We start from the raw sequence: 15,927 nt of genomic DNA on the forward strand, positions 1-15,927 counted from the left end.
ATTTCCTTTCTGCAGCACCTTCAGCATCATGAGAGTGGAGTTGATGGGGAAAGCTGCTTCTACCACTGTGTCCTATGTAACTACTCCACCAAGGCCAAACTAAATCTCATTCAGCATGTGCGCTCCATGAAGCACCAGCGGAGTGAGAGTCTGCGTAAGCTGCAGCGCCTACAGAAGGGCCTTCCTGAAGAAGAGGAGGACCTGGGCCAGATCTTCACCATCCAGAAGTGCTCCGCCCCTGATGCTGGTGAGTGGTATTTCTCACACGAGCAAAGTGTAGCTCTTCTTTCTGCCATTACAGTGAGATGTGTCTGCTTCAGTGACACCAGGGTGTTGCTCTCTCAATTTCAGAAGGTGAGGAACAAGTTGGCCTCCCTTCATGACTGCTGTTGGGAAGGCAGCACTGGGATTGTGACTGGATTTTTGGCCCAGCACTCAGACACTTGTCTAGCTGAATAACGGTTTGCACTCACTTTCTGCTTGCTTGGTGGGACCAACACCAGCCAAGTTGGCTTGAAGTGGATGTGTGCGACTAGTGTTGTAGAAATCTTACTTGCATTTCATTCTCCTGTTGTAAGGAAAGCATCCAGCTGGCCTTCATGAGCTGTTTTATGATCTATAGAGACTGCTTACTGCCTGCTGTCTGCTCCTTTTCCTTTGGGATTACATTAGCACCAACCTTCCTGTGCCATGCCCTGGCAGGTTCCAGGAAGTAAGGATTATGTGCAATGAGTGGGGGTGGCAAGGGAAGGAGGCAGAGGCGTAGGGTGGAGGGATGTCAGGGTGATGGCCTTGGGCGCATTTTTCTGAGGGACGCTGCACATTTGGCTCCTCACTCCGTCCTGCATTGCAAAGCTGGAATCTGATCTGAATGATTCACTTTGTGAGGCTGGGATCGAAGGGCGCCCTGCCAGCCCCAAGCCACTTTTCGAGGCTGGGATGACCCAGGGGAAGGCGATGAAACGCCGCCCTGCTTGGCTCTGGTGGAGGTGGGGTCACATTGGTGGTGAGGGCTGGGCTGGCGCAGCAGACTCTGTTCACCCTCTGCGCCCAACTGCCCCTGGTGCACATGCACATGCCCCTGGGGCTGGCAAAACACACTACGCCACTGGAGGCAATGTATTGGCCCCATACCCACCTCCCATCTAACATGGTAGAGAAGCTCCTTGTGGTGTGTTTTGTGCAGGGACATTAATGAGAGGAGGGTGGGTTAGGTTAATGCTATAGAAGTGTGGGGAAAGCCCCTTCCAATTCAAACTGGCCTATCCTCCAATTTGTTTGTTGGCGCATTTGTTTTATTAAAAAAAATAAAGTTTTCAAATCAGATTTGCTTAGGTTCAATGAGAACCTAAGAGAGAGAGAGTGGCAGAAAACAGATCCAGTGTGCAGCAGCCGTGAAAAGTGCAAATGCCATGTGAGGCATCGCTCAGAAAGGAATTGAAAATAAAACTGCTAATATCATCCAGCTGTTATACAAATCTATGTTGAGATCACACTTGGAGTACTGTGTATAGATAGTACTGGTTGCCTAACCTCAAGGAGGATATTGTCGACTAGAAAGAGAGAAGGCCAACTAGAATGCTCCTCATACAGGAGGAAGGGTTGCAGTGTTTGGAGCTTTTTAGTTTAGAACAAAAGGATGAGTAGAGAATTGTATAAAAAGAAATGAGATATATATTTTTCTATATTTTTCGTACTGCTTGGATTCAGGGCCATCTAATGAAGCAGAAATGTTAGAAGATTCAAGACGGACTAAAGAAAGTACCTCTTTACACAGTTCAAAGTTAAACTATGGTATTTGCTCCCACAAGAGGCAGTGATAGCCACCAACTTGGACAGCTTTAAAAGAAGATTAGACAAATTCATGTTGGATAAGACTATTGATGGTTATTAATTATAATGGCTATGTTCTACCTTCACTGTTGGAGGCTTTGTGCTTCTGAATACCAGTTGTTAGAAGTTGCAGGAGGGGAGAGTGCTCTTGTGCTCAGATCCTGCTTGTGTGCTTCCCATTAGGGCATCTGGTTGGCCACTAGCTGGACTAGATGAGCCACTGGCCAGATCCAGCAGAGCTATTCTTTTGTTCCTATTTGTAAAGGGCTATCAGGTATATCATAGGAATTTTTCAAGAAGTTTTCTCTAGCATCTTGACCGAAATTAAAAGTAAAGGGACCCCTGACGGTTAGGTCCAGTCGTGGATGACTCTGGGCTTGCAGCGCTCATCTCGCTTTACTGGCCTAGGGAGCCGGTGTTTGTCCGCAGACAGCTTCCGGGTCATGTGGCCAGCATGACTAAGCCGCTTCTGGTGAAACAGAGCAGCGCACGGAAACGCCATTTACCTTCCTGCCAGAGTGGTACCTATTTATCTACTTGCACTTGACGTGCTTTCGAACTGCTAGGTTGGCAGGAGCAGGGACCGGGCAATGGGAGCTCACCCCGTTGCGGGGATTCGAACCACCGACCTTCTGATCAGCAAGCCCTAGGCCCTGTGGTTTAGACCACAGTGCCACCTGCATCCTGGCCCAAATTAAGGAGAATCAAATGTATCTTCCTTTTGCTCGACTTCTGAGGCCTCCTTTGCATTTGCCTTTGTAGGCTTCCCTACTCCCTGCCTTCTTTGGCTCAGTTAAGTGCCATTCTCCTTGTATGTGTGACAGAATGCTGCCTTATGCAGAAGGATCCATCCATTTGTCCTAGCCAACCATAAATAGTCTCCCTGATTTCCTCCATGGCTCTGCTAGGAGGGATGGCAGCAGTCCCTTCATTTGACAGCAAACAACAGCCAATTCATTGTGGTGAACATAATTATTTCAGCACCACTTCTAATCACAGCCTGAATCATAAGAATGCAAGAATAACCCTGCTGGTTCAGACCAAAGGCCCATCTAGTCTAGCATCCTGTTCTCACAGTGGCCACCCTATGGGAAGCTCACAAAGATGAGATGAGCACAGCAGCACTCTCCCCACTTGTGATTCCCAGCCACTGGTATTCAGGGGATTTCTGCCTCTGACAGTGGAGGAAGAACTAGTAGCCATCATGACTAAAAGTAAAGGTAAAGGTACCCCTGCCCGTACGGGCCAGTCTTGACAGACTCTGGGGTTGTGCGGCCATCTCACTTAAGAGGCCGGGGGCCAGCGCTGTCCGGAGACACTTCTGGGTCACGTGGCCAGCATGACAAAGCTGCATCTGGCGAGCCAGCACAGCACACGGAAACGCTGTTTACCTTCCCGCCAGTAAGCGGTCCCTATTTATCTACTTGCACCTGGGGGTGCTTTCGAACTGCTAGCCATCATGACTAGTAGCCCTTAATAGCTTTCTCAGTGAATTTATCTAAACCCCTTCTAACGTCATCCAAGTCGGTGACAATCACAATCTATTGTGTGAGTGAGTTCCATAGTTCAAGTATGTGTTATGTGCTTTGTTTTGTCTGTCCTGAATCTTCCAGCCTCATTGGATGGTCCAGTGTTTTAGTATTCTGGAGAAACACCTCTCTATCTTATTTCTCCACACCATGTATAGTTTTATACACCTCTGTCATGTCCTCCCTTACTTGTTTTTTTAAAAAAACCTTAAAAAGTTCAAATATTGTAATCTTTCCTTATAGAAGAGGGGCTGCAACCCCTTGGTCATTTTGTTGCCCTTTTCTAAACCCTTTCCAGATCTGCAAAATCCATTTCAAGGTGAAGCATCCAGAACTGCACACAGCGCAGTCACGCTATAAATTTGTATAAAAGTATTACAATATTATCAGTTTTGTTGCCACTTTCCTAATTATCCTAATTCCTAATTATCCCTAACATGGAATTTACCTTTCATAACTGTCACACACAGGGTTGACATCATAGAACCTCATCAGTCACTGCCAGTTGAGGCTTAAATCAGTGCATATGTAAAGTTACATATTTTTTTTTGCTCCATTGACTATCACTTTACCCTTCCTTATGTTGAATCTTATTTTCTATTTAAATGCCATTCACCCAGTTTGGAGAGTTCATTTTGGAACTCCTAGCAATCCCTTTCTGTTCAAGTTTGTTCGGTCCACATACTGGTTGTCATGCACCGCCTCACTGCTTTCCCTGAACTCCAGGCCATTTATAAACAAGTTAAAAAGCACAGTTCCTGATACTGATCCTTGGGGGCAGGGCACGTCTGCTTCCTATTCTTTAACCAATTTCTGGTCCATAAGAGAATCTGACTGCTAAGCTTACTCAGGAGTCTTTGGTGAGGTACTTTATCAACAGCTTTTTGAAAGTCTAAGTACACAATGGTCATATTGACACTACACATTTAAAGCACACATGGCTTTCCCCAAAGAATCCTAGGGACTGTAATTTGCTAAGGGTGCTGTGCATTGGGGCTCTGTGAGAGGTAGACTACAGTTCTCAGGATTCTTTGGGGGAAGCCATGTGTGCTTTAAATGCATGGTATGGATATGACCAAAATTATTTGGATCATCTCTGTCTATATGCTTGTTTACACTCAAATAACTCTAATGGGTTGTGAGACAGAAATTAGGCTCCCAGAAGCCATGCTGGTTCTGCTTTGGCAAGGCTTGTTCTTCCATATGCTTGGTAATTCTATCTTTAGCAATGATTTCCACCAGTTTTCCTGAAGCAGACATTAAGCTAACTGACTTATATTTTCTCAGATCTCCACTTGATCCCTTCTAAAAAATTGGTGTAACGTTGGCCACTTTCCTCAGGCTTGGAGGCTAACTGTACGAACATAGGAAGCTGCCTTGTCTTTTCTAACTGGCAATGACTCTCCAGTGTTTCCAGCCCTATCTGGAATTGAACCTGGGACCTTCTGCATGCAAGGCAGTTTCTCTAAGCAACAGTCCTTACCCTCCAAGTTACATGGTTTTGTTAGAAGATCAGCAATTTAACATTCAAGTGTTTTTAAAAACTGCCTGGTGCATCCAAACCCTGTGATTTGTTACTTTTTAATTTGTCAATAAGACCTAGAACCTTGTGACTTATTACCACTGTTCGCATTTGTTCCTCAGCCTCCCTTCCTGAGAGTTAGTTCAGGCACAAGGATATGCTTTACATCTTCCACTGTCAAGACAGATCAAAGTATTCACCTTCTCTGAAATCTCCTTTTCCTCCTTTAGTACACCTTTGGCTTCCTTGTTGTCCAAAGGTCCAACTACCTTGTTAGCCTGTCTCCTGCTCTTAATGTACAGTGGTACCTCGGGTTACATACGCTTCAGGTTACATGCGCTTCAGGTTACATATGCTTCAGGTTACAGACTCCGCTAACCCAGAAATAGTGCTTCAGGTTAAGAACTTTGCTTCAGGATGAGAACAGAAATCGTGCTCCGGCGGCGCAGCAGCAGCAGGAGGGCCCCATTAGCTAAAGTGGTGCTTCAGGTTAAGAACAGTTTCAGGTTAAGTACGGACCTCCAGAACGAATTAAGTACTTAACCCGAGGTACCACTGTATTTAAAGAGTTTTTATGTAGCTGGTCTTTGCTGAAAACATAATGTGCTCCTCAAATTCTTTTCTTTCTTTTTTGCATCACTTAATGTCTGTTTGAATATCTTTTGCCAAAGTTTGTGATTCTTTGGGCAAGACTTCTATTTTCTGAAGAAAGCCTTCTTGCCTCCTAATAGTTTCTTGATTTTCCTGGTTAACCACACTGGCATCCTCTTAGCCCTGACCCCCAGTATACATTCTAGCTAACTTCTGTTAGAGCAGAGTGTGTTGGTACAATCCCCAAGCATTCTAGAAACATTGGACCCTCTTTACTATCCTTTTCAACTTCCTTTTTATCAGTTCCCTCATTTTTGGGTAGCTTCCTCTATTGGAGTCAAATGTCACCACTTACATCTCACACCAGGTTCTGGGTGCTGAGGTTTTGGCAGAAGAAGAACTTCATTTGTCCTCATGTGTTTGTGATTTGGGAGGCAAGAGAGGCAGCTGTGCCCAGTGGGTAGAAGAGGTGATGATGAAGGATATGAAGAGCTTAATCATTTTCATTTTCTGTTTTGCTCAAGGAAACACTTTCTCATGCCCCTTGAGGGTGTAGTATAAACTTATACACACACACCAAGCACTGGGTTAATGAAAGTCTATAGTAGGAGCGCCTGGCAGGAAGGAAGTGGTTAGCAGGATTGTGGCAGGCAGAGTGAAGGCATGCTGCAGTTGCTCTGAAACGTGGCAGGAATCTCATAAACCTCCAGCTTGCTCCACCAGACACTTGTCATCAGCCGCTCATGGCTTTCATTAAGCAGCAAGAGAGGAAGCTCCAGCTGCTGACTTGTTCCAGAATGTTTTCCTTGTTCAGCTGCATCCTAAGCCCACAAGGAGCAGCCAGCTGCCAGATTGCTGAGCTGGGAAGCTTGGCAGTGATTTGGGGTCCCTCTGCTGGCTGCTTCTCATCATTAAAGGCATCCCTCCTCCTCTTGCTGCTGCTGCTGCTGCTGCACAGGCCTGGTTCTTTTCACGTGTTGTGCTTAGCAGTCAGCCGCAACATAGGTTTGACTTGGCCTGGCTGGGTCTCTGATGCTATCTTGCCCTTTTGTGCAGAGGCAAGGCCTCTGAAAGCTCTCCTGTCCCCATTGGATGACTTGCCCAAGGAATGCAGGCCCATATACATCTTCCCAACCTGCAGCAGAAACTGCAGGGCACAGAGGGCAGCACCCCACATGGTGGTCACAGGGTTTGAAAGCCTTGGTTGATAGACAATGTTCAAATACAGAATCAGTTCCCCCTACTGCTTTGTAATTTGCTCAGACCTTTGGGAGATCGGATTCAGTATGTGGAGAGGTTGTCGCTCAGTAGTAGACTCTGCTTGGCACATAGAAGGTTCCAGGTCCAACCCTTTAATAAAAGGATCTTGTAGCAGGTGGCTGAAAAGACCTTCACTGCATTAGACACAGGAGAGCCACTGCCAGACAGATGAAAAAATAGTCTAACTTGGAATAAGGCAGTTAGGAAGCTAGCTTATACTGAGTCAGCCCACTGGTCCATTTAGCTCAGTATTGTCTCCACTGAGGGCAGCAGCTGTCCAGGATTTCAGGTAGGAGCCTCTGCCAGCCCTACCTGGAGAGCCAGGGATTGACCTTGGGAACATCTATATGCAAGGCAGATGCTGCACCACTGAGCACAGGCCCTTCCCAATAGTTTCCCATGTTAAATAGGTTCCTTCTGTGCTCCTTCTGTGGTCTGCTACCAGTCAGGAAGCAATTCATGCATCACCTGTTCTCAAGTTTGGGGCTGGAGGCATATGTGCCTGGTGGTGGTGGGGCATCAGGCTTTGATGTGTTCTTTCTGTCTCCTGTATTTGAGATTTCTTTTTCAGCAAGTGTTTCTGGCATGTGGCATGGTTATATTTTCAGCTTGCAAATCCTTTTGAAGTGAGTCTCCTTGCAGTCCAGTGACATCTGAAAACATTTTTAGCCACTTGTAGTTCCAGGCTGTTGCATGCTGGCCTTATCATGCTGGCCAATGAGTAGCTCACTGGATACACCAGGCCAAACTTCCAGAAGCCAATAAATTAAAATATTGGTTAGCTTTGCCTTCTGGTGCCTGACTGAATACAACACCCATATCTGTTTCTTCTATAGCTGATGCTCCAGCCCATGAGTGTCCTGAACATACTCTTCTAGCACATTAGCATATTCACATGAAACATGTATGATTGACCTCTGGGCTCTGTAGGTAAAAGCTGATATCTTTCTAGGCACTACCAGCCTGCCCTAGACCAGACCAAGAAGATTCTCCCTAATTTCTTGTCATTCTCCTCCTTCATCCTTTGGCTTGTAGCTGGGCTGGGCTTGTCCTCTGCCCTCCACTGCTTGCTTTGCTGCTGCCTTTGTGGCAGGACAGTAGCATTAATTCCAGCCTTTGCAGGCAGGCAGTGCCTGTCTGTTCCACTTGACTAGTACAGCTGCCTCTGCTTTCCAGGCCACCTCCCAGGGGCCCTTCCTCCTTCCTTCATTCCTGGTGTAAGGATTCTGGGGAAGGGAAAAGGTGACTGTATGGATTCCAGGATTGGAGAGAGAGAGAGAGAGAGGAGAAGAAGATATAGGCATATTAGTAGCTTATAAAATCAAATCAACCATGCTAGTTTGGCCGCTCTAGTGGTTCTCTAAAACCTAGTGTAGGGAGGGTGCCCTTCTCATTGTTTCCTAGAAGCAGAGGTACAAATAAGTCATTTTAGACCCTAAACATTTAATGGCCTTATAATGGGATTGTGTGTGTGTTCACATTCTGTCCTTGGCCCATTGTAGTTATAAATGACTTGGATGAAGGTATTGAGGGAATGCTAATCAAATTTGCAGACAGCACTACCTGAGAGGAGTAGCCAATGCCACAGAAGACAGAATCAGGATTCAAGTTGTCCTTAACAGATTGGAGACAGTGTATCTGAAGAAGTGTGCATGCACACGAAAGCTCATACCAAGAACTAACTTAGTTGGTCTTTAAGGTGCTACTGGAAAGAAATTTGTTTGTTTGTTTGTTTGTATCAGGTTCTACACTTATGCAGGGAAGACCAGCTGGCTTGCCAGTAGTAAATTTGAAAAGGATCTAGGGGTTTTAGTAGACCACAAGCTTAACATGAGTCAACAGTGTGATGTAGCAGCGAAAAAAGGCTAATGCTATTTCAGACTGCATCAAGAGACGTCTAGTGTCCAGATCAAGGGAAGTCATAGTACCTCTCTATTCTGCCTTGGTCAGAACACACCAATTTGTCCAGTTCTGGGTACCACAATTTAAGAAGGATATTGACAAGCTGGAACATGTGCAGAGAGGGCAACCAAGATGATCAGGAGTCTGGAAACTAAGCCTTATGAGGAACAGTTGAGGGAGCTGGGTATGTTTCACCTATAAAAGAGGAGATTGAGAGGAGATACGATAACCATCTTCCAATATCTAAAGGGCTGTCATATGGAAGATGGAGTTAGTGTGTTTCCTTCTGCTCTGGATGGTAGGAATTGTACCAATGGCTTCAGGTCATAAGAAAGGAGATTCTGACTAAACATCAGGAAGTCCTTTCTGACAGTAAGAGCTGTTCGATAGTGGAACAGACTCCTTTGAAAGGTGGTGGACTTTTCTTCATTAGAGGTTCTGTCAGGGATGGTTTACTTGAGATTCCTGCATTGCAGGGGGTTGGACTTGATGACCCTCAAGGTTCCTTCCAACTCTATGATTCTGTGAGGTGGCTATGTGTATACCTTCATTTGTAAATCAGAACATTACAACTACTACTACATTCCTCTGATGTGAGAGAAAAACTAAAACTAAAAAGTTTTCCAAGCCTGTTTTTTTTTCCTTAAAAAAATTATCTGTCCATGTTCAGTTTTGTATTTTAAACTCACTAAATAGTACCATCATGACTGTAGGAATATATTGGAATTTCCTTTTGCTGCCCTGATGCCAAGTACATTTACTTGGAAATCAGCACCATACTGTGGTAGAAAAGGATAATATATTTTAAAGTAAAAATCACCAGATGAGCCCTGCAACTATGTACATGCCCAGCCAGTGGCTGACTATAAAACGATTAAAAAAGAAAGAAAGCAAAAGACAGAAATGGTGCTGCGGTGACTCTTGTCACCAACCACAGTAGGGCCCTATCAAGCACTTGCTTGGCCTGGTGCTGCTGTTACTGGACTTGGTTGTTGTTGTGCAAGTGGCCTCCTCAACTACGGGGCCCTAGACTTCAGCTCCAAAGTCCAGCCCAAGCTGCAGCCCAACTTGGATGTTGTCTAGGAGAGCCTTGTCATGAAAGTTGATGTGGAAAGTGCTGCACTCTCACAGACGCTGTCGACTCTCTCTTGGGTCACAGAGCAAACCCTCTGTATTGAGGGTACACAAGGGTTAAGGATCCTACCCTCTAAAATATTTCAGTTGAAATTATTTTAACAATTGGGGAAATGTTTGAGATTCGTACAGCGTGTAAAAATTACAGAATGTGCATTTTTAGCTTACTTACTGAATAGACATCAGTCATGCTAAATCAGATCCCAATTGATTTATGATATTGCAATATTTTCAACTAAAACATCCAGTTACAATTTTTCTGAAAAAGTGACATCACTGTATAAGCAACATGTTTCTGTCTACCGTTTTTAAAATGCTAAAAAGGTATTCATGTGACTCCTTTTCATCATAATAGAAATAGAAATGTGTTGTTGTTGCTGCTGCTGCTGTTGTTCCAGGGCTGCAACAATAACAAAATCTGACTGTAATTTGCTTTAATTATCAGATTAATGGGGTGGGCCCTTTTAAAAAAATGGTGTCAAAGGCCAGAGTAAAGAACATACAGTGGAAGCTGTAGAATACAAGAGTACAAGACACACCGTTGTGGGCTCCCAGGCTGCCATCCCCTGCACTTCAGGACATATCCTCTGGCCAGCCCAAGAAAGTCTGCAGGGACAGGGGGAGTCTTTCAGATATTTTGGGCCTAAGTTGTTTAAGCCATTGAACCACCAATGTGAGCACCTTGATTTGGGCCTGGATATGAATGGGAAAATCCATGCAAGCTGTTTTAAAACTGGTTATACGAGCTGTAAACGGAACCTTGTCTGGTAACTTGCCCACTGCAAGTTCCTGAGTTTTCTCCAAGGTCAGCCCACGTAGAACACATTGCAACAATCCAATCTGGAGCACATGTTGTAGCCTTCTATCAGATCTAACAATCTCATAGTTACCTTTTCACAAGACCTGTAACTGCTTCTATTTGGGTTTTCCTCTGTTTTTGTTTTGTTAGCAAAGCTTGGCTGTGAACTTCTTGGGCTGTGTAAATGCCATTTCTGCCAATGATTTAAGAGCAGGTTAAAATGTTAGTTGTCCAATTTGTGCAAGGCAATGCTTCTCCTCAAGTTGATGTTTGGGAAGATGGCTGTGCAGAGAAACCCAAAGTGGTTTTAGATACTGGCCAAAGAAGAGAGCTCCTACTGTTTCTGCTCAGAGGCTGCCTCAGGCCAGGTCACAGGAGCAATTTTATTTTTTGAAACCTTGGCTTCAATGGCAACCTAGGGCTGCAGGTGTGTGAGGTGGGGAACGCCAAATCTGTGGCTCTAGCCAGCAACAAAAGTGGAGTTGTCATCCTTCACAAGCCGTGGCTTGTTGGCCAGGCAGATGGAGCCTAGTTGCTTCTCCCAGTATGTCCACTTTGGCCAATGGAAAAAAGCTTCCTGGAATATGGCAGGGCCCTTCCCAGACCAATTGATGGCTGTGCACGTACATGGCAGCTCCCTCCACCCAGCCTGTGCAAATTGGCAAGTTCTAATCTGGTCATCCTTGGTGTTCTGCTAACAGGCTTCTGCCTCTGAGGGGTAATCATGCAGGCATAAATTCAGAAAGTTGCAAAGCTCTGAGCAGTCTTGTGAGCATTAAAAGTGTCCTCTTTGCCAGAAAGGTCGTTCATAACTTGGCTGCACTGCTGATGTACAGTCAGTGATATTGATTGATTAATGTATAAAAAGCACCAAATGCATTTGCTTCTATGAAAGAGAATAAAGTGCAGGCGAGTCTCTCTTTATTTTCACCTCATCCTTTTGTTTGAAGGACATTCCTCCCCCTTTTTTTGTTTTGCTGGCTTCGTTTAAGGGGGATACAAAAAGCCAGTTTCTGCCAAGTAATGTGTTCACAAAAGGAACATTGATTCACATCAGTGTCGCTTGAGTTACCCTTGCAAAGAAATGGTTCTTACATTAACCCTTCTGTTCATCAAAGATGAACTAAGACTCAGAATTAGCTTTGCCTCTCTCATCATAGAACTGGTTGCAAAAGAAGTATTGCCTCTGCTACTAATTGCTGCAAAAGGGGTCTTCGCCCACTGCACCCAGACTCGAAGATGGCTGCTTTTGCCCCAGCTCATGGCAAATTTTTGCTTCATGGTTGCTTTGCTTTCCTCACCCTGCAGAGTCTGCTGCTTCTATGTCTACTCAATTGATCCTTCTTGGAAGGGGGGTTGACCCCAGTCTTGTTTTCCAATGGATGGTGGCTTTACTATTCAAAAACAGATTAGTCCTGATTGGCTGGTTTTGTTTCATCATGTCAAGCTGTTTCCCAATTCTTTGAAGTGGGACATGAATAGGAAGCAGAGAGAGGGCAAGGAGTGCTTAGTGGAGTCACTGCAGACCTTCAGTCAGCCAAGGCTCCAAGCCCCCACATATGCCTAGTATGTGTTTGTTCATGTATGTTTCTCCCAATGTGTGTGTGCGCACATGCATGTGCCTGCATCTCTTGCAGTGTCGAGTGTGGCTGTAGTATAGCTATCCTTACTGTATACCTCCTGCCTTGGACTCCCTTTTGCAGGAGGGAGCAGCGTGGATTTTCCCACATGACCCTTAGTTCAGCACCCCGTTAGAAGTATGTAGTGCCAAGAGCAATTGGGCACCTTTTCAGTGAATCCTTTTGGGTGGGGTCTGGCATTACATTAAACTGAATATGAGCTGGGGGGCGGAGGCTGTTTCCGATTCTGTACTCAGCAGAGCAAAACCCTGCAACCAATTTGTTTCCTTGAGGGCTAAAATATAAGACGCCCACTCCCCCCACCCACCCCCTGTCTCCAGGAGGAGCTTGATTTTTCTACAGCTGCTAGGAATGGCCAAAAGAGGCAAACAATGAGTTTGAAAATCTGAGGATGATGGGGGTTGGATGCTTTGCAGTCAGCCTGCTGAGCGTGAATCCATTTTCTCGCCTCCCTCTCTGCAGAATAAATTAGAATTTGCCTGATCTAATAAAATGGCTCCATCTCTCTGCCATCTTTCCCTCCCAGCCTCCGCTGCCTAGCCATAGTGCAGGCTGTTTGCCTCTTGTTTTCCTCTTACTTGAGCCTGCTGGCTTGGAATGGAGCTCATGAGCATGCACCACAGATTGGGGGGTATGGCTGGGCAGGACATTTGTTACAGCAGCCTCTCTCTTTGTTTATTGTCAGGCCTGTTAGGTGTTTAATGGAGGTGGCTGCCAGGCTGCCAGAAGAAGCCCTTTTCTGTGGCGTGTGGGGAGATAGCAAAATAATAGTTGTGGATAACAACTGAGGATGGGCAGGAGTGAAAAGTGCCAGTCAAACTGACTCAACAGCCCTGTACCCCTGTTCCTTATCCCATCCCATCTCACACTTCATGCCTTTGCTACAGGCTACGGATAGGCCTCTTTTCCCTTTGGATTTTGATTTCCTAAATTCTTTCCCCCTTTGCAGTGTGTCTTAGGATTGCTTGCTGCTGAGAAGGATCCTGCTAAGTGTTAAAGACCTGTTTTAAAAATAGACCAAACAATATCTTTGAGACTTGAGCAGGCTGTCCTCAAGGTAGCTTTCATTTTTTGAACTTTCTGATATTTTTCTTTAAATTTGGTGCTAAGCAGCTATTTTGACTCCTCCTCTGTGTTAATCTCTGGCTGGCAGTGCACATAGCCTAGCCTGGGGCAAACCTTTCTCCATACTCCACCAACTAGATCACTAAAGCAGTTACTGATGGTGTTCTATGCCAAAGGTATGCTAATTTTGAACACTGCAGAGAATATATAATTAACAGGTTCCTGGTACGTACGTGTGTGTGTGTGTGTGTGTGTGTGTGTGTAAGTGTAATCATCTGACAAAAATGTGTCGGTTGCACAGGTAGAGGCCTGGTTTGCACATATGTTAAGGCAAATTGTAGCTAAGTGTAAACAAGCGTGTGGGTGCTTGGAGGAATATTGTGGCTACTTCACTTTCCCCCCAGTCTTTCTGTTGCTGTGCTACTTAGAGCCAAGCCATGGTTTGGCTTAGCATTACAGCCAATTCCAAACTCCTGATTTGCTTCACTACACAACCGTGAGCTGTAGCCAAGGTTTGTTCTTGGCTTACCGCTTTCAGTTTGGTTTGGAGAGACAACCTGTGAGCCCAGGCTCAGACATAACAGTAAGCCAAACTAAGGCTTGTTTCCAGGTAGTACAGTGGCAGTAGGACCAGGGAAGCAGCTGTGATTTTTCTTCTGAGTACCTGAACACTCGCTTGTTCACACTTAACCATGGTTTGGCTTGGTATTACATATGAACTGCGTCACATTTTAATGTTTAGCATTGGATTGCATATTTACACCAATAAAAAATAAGGCTTTCTGTCCAAAATAAATTATTCAAACCAGTAACAAATCTGTAGTGCCACACCCTGTATATACGTTCCCTGTGCAGATACTTTATTCCAAACTCCAATTTTTAAAAAGGAATTAAGGGGATATGCTTGCTTGTTTGTTTGTTTGTTACAAAGCAGTGGGGCAGAAAGGGAGATTTAGGATAAAGGATGAGTGGTAGGGGAGTAGTGGGAAATAATGGTGGTGTGGTGGAGAGCCATAAGTTGTGCAGGACACAACTGGAGCCGCTGCCCTTGAACACTATGACTTTTTGCTTGCAGTTGCTTACCTGTTGTTCAAACGTATCTTCACAAACAAAAGTCTAGCAACACATGCTTAATTTTTCAAGTGAAAGCCGAGATTTTCATGATTTGATGCCAGTTGTCAGATCACATGAGCGTAGGAGTACGGCAGCCTCCCTTTGTGCAGCTGAGGGTTCTCAGATTTGCGGTCCTCTGCCACATCATGCTGTTCCTTTGTAGAGAATTGCTCGCCACAGGCAAATGCTGTAGGAGGTGGCCAAGCCCAAGGATCTGTATGTCTCAGTTGGGCTTCTGCCTATATGGAGAGCAGGGCTCCAGATGGAGTCAAGGAGGAGAGGCTCTCTTCTTTATGCGATTACATTTATGGCAGAGAAGAAAATGCTTGAAGCAATCAGCATGAAATTCTTAATTGCTTTGCTTACTTCTATCCCCTTGTGGGATAGATTGTGCAAATGCAGGAGCTGCTGGCCCCTCATGGCCTTGCCTTCTACACTATTTTTAACCAGTGCTTTGTTTTGTAAAGATGCGCAGAGCATCCCTCTCCCGGATGCCACAGAAGAGCAGGAGGGAAGCACTTGCTGAGAGCTCCTTGAGTTGATAGGCTGTTGCTGCTCCTGCCAGGTATTTGTGGCTGCTCTGTCTGGCTTGACTGCCTCTCCTTTCTCCCATAGCTTTGTTCAAGGCTTCTGCTTTGTTATCCCCCCTCTCTCCCCCCCCCCCACCAGCCACTTCAATGTGGCCCACATCCCTCCCTCAGATGTGTTTCTTCCTTTTTGAGTTTCCAGCACGTGTCTCAGGAGGATGTGAAATCCAAGAACCAGATCTCTGAGATTTCAGAATAAAATAAAAGTAAACTCTGCTTGAAAACACTTTAGCAGGAAAGCCAGGCTAATTGTAAATCAATGAGTCTTAAAATGCAGCATTGATCTCCAGTTAGAAGTTTGAAAGGGAAAGCGGTAATTACTGTGCTCCAAAGGTAGCTTTTTCTCTCATAAGTTCTGGGCAGAAAGAAGGCTCATTAAGGGCAGCAATTTGGAATCTGGGTAATTAGTTTAAAAAGTACTTTTGTGATGTGATTTCCTGAGTTGGAAATGACTTGAGTCTTCCCACCTTTATAGTTTAGCTCCAATAAATCAAATCTTGTCGATGGCTTGTAGATCCCTGGAGGTCCAGTCTGCTTGCAAAGCTGAGGGCAGCCGTGGGGCAGCACCCCTTCCAACACCTTCAGCCTTCTGTATTTGCGTGGAGTCAATTTCAATTGTTCTTGGGCCAAACAACTTGTAAGCACTGTGTTCCTTTGAGGAAGAAAGCTGGGAAGTGGCTGAGAGTGATCCAGCCACCCTTCCCAGATCTTCAAATCAGCTTATTTTCCTCCTCACACTCTGTCTTGTCCAGGAATACAAAATAAGATAGCAACAGCCCTCAAAGTGTTTTCTTTCTATTTAGACACCAGGCTGCTGCATGGGTGGGTGGGCAGCCACCTAGGAGGCACTGAGCCCATCACCAGGGGTGCCCCAGACCGGAGCAGCAGCAGGCAAAGCCCCACAGAACTGATAGCAACTGTAGCAACCAAATACTCAGAGGAGGAGGAGGAG

At 45.3% G+C, this 15,927-nt stretch overlaps 1 protein-coding gene across 11 annotated transcripts in view; it reads left to right on the top strand.

The window, feature by feature from the left end:
- ZFHX3 (zinc finger homeobox 3) overlaps positions 1-15,927 on the top strand; it is a 255,803-nt gene that overhangs the window by 178,640 nt on the left and 61,236 nt on the right. For all 11 annotated transcript variants that reach the window (XM_053399816.1, XM_053399814.1, XM_053399815.1 and 8 more), the window contains one exon: positions 16-247. In XM_053399816.1, the coding sequence (XP_053255791.1) occupies positions 16-247 (232 nt within the window). The remainder of the gene's footprint in view (positions 1-15; positions 248-15,927) is intronic.

Source organism: Podarcis raffonei, chromosome 8 (genome assembly GCF_027172205.1).
Source record: "Podarcis raffonei isolate rPodRaf1 chromosome 8, rPodRaf1.pri, whole genome shotgun sequence".
NCBI classification, from domain to species: Eukaryota; Metazoa; Chordata; class Lepidosauria; order Squamata; family Lacertidae; genus Podarcis; species Podarcis raffonei.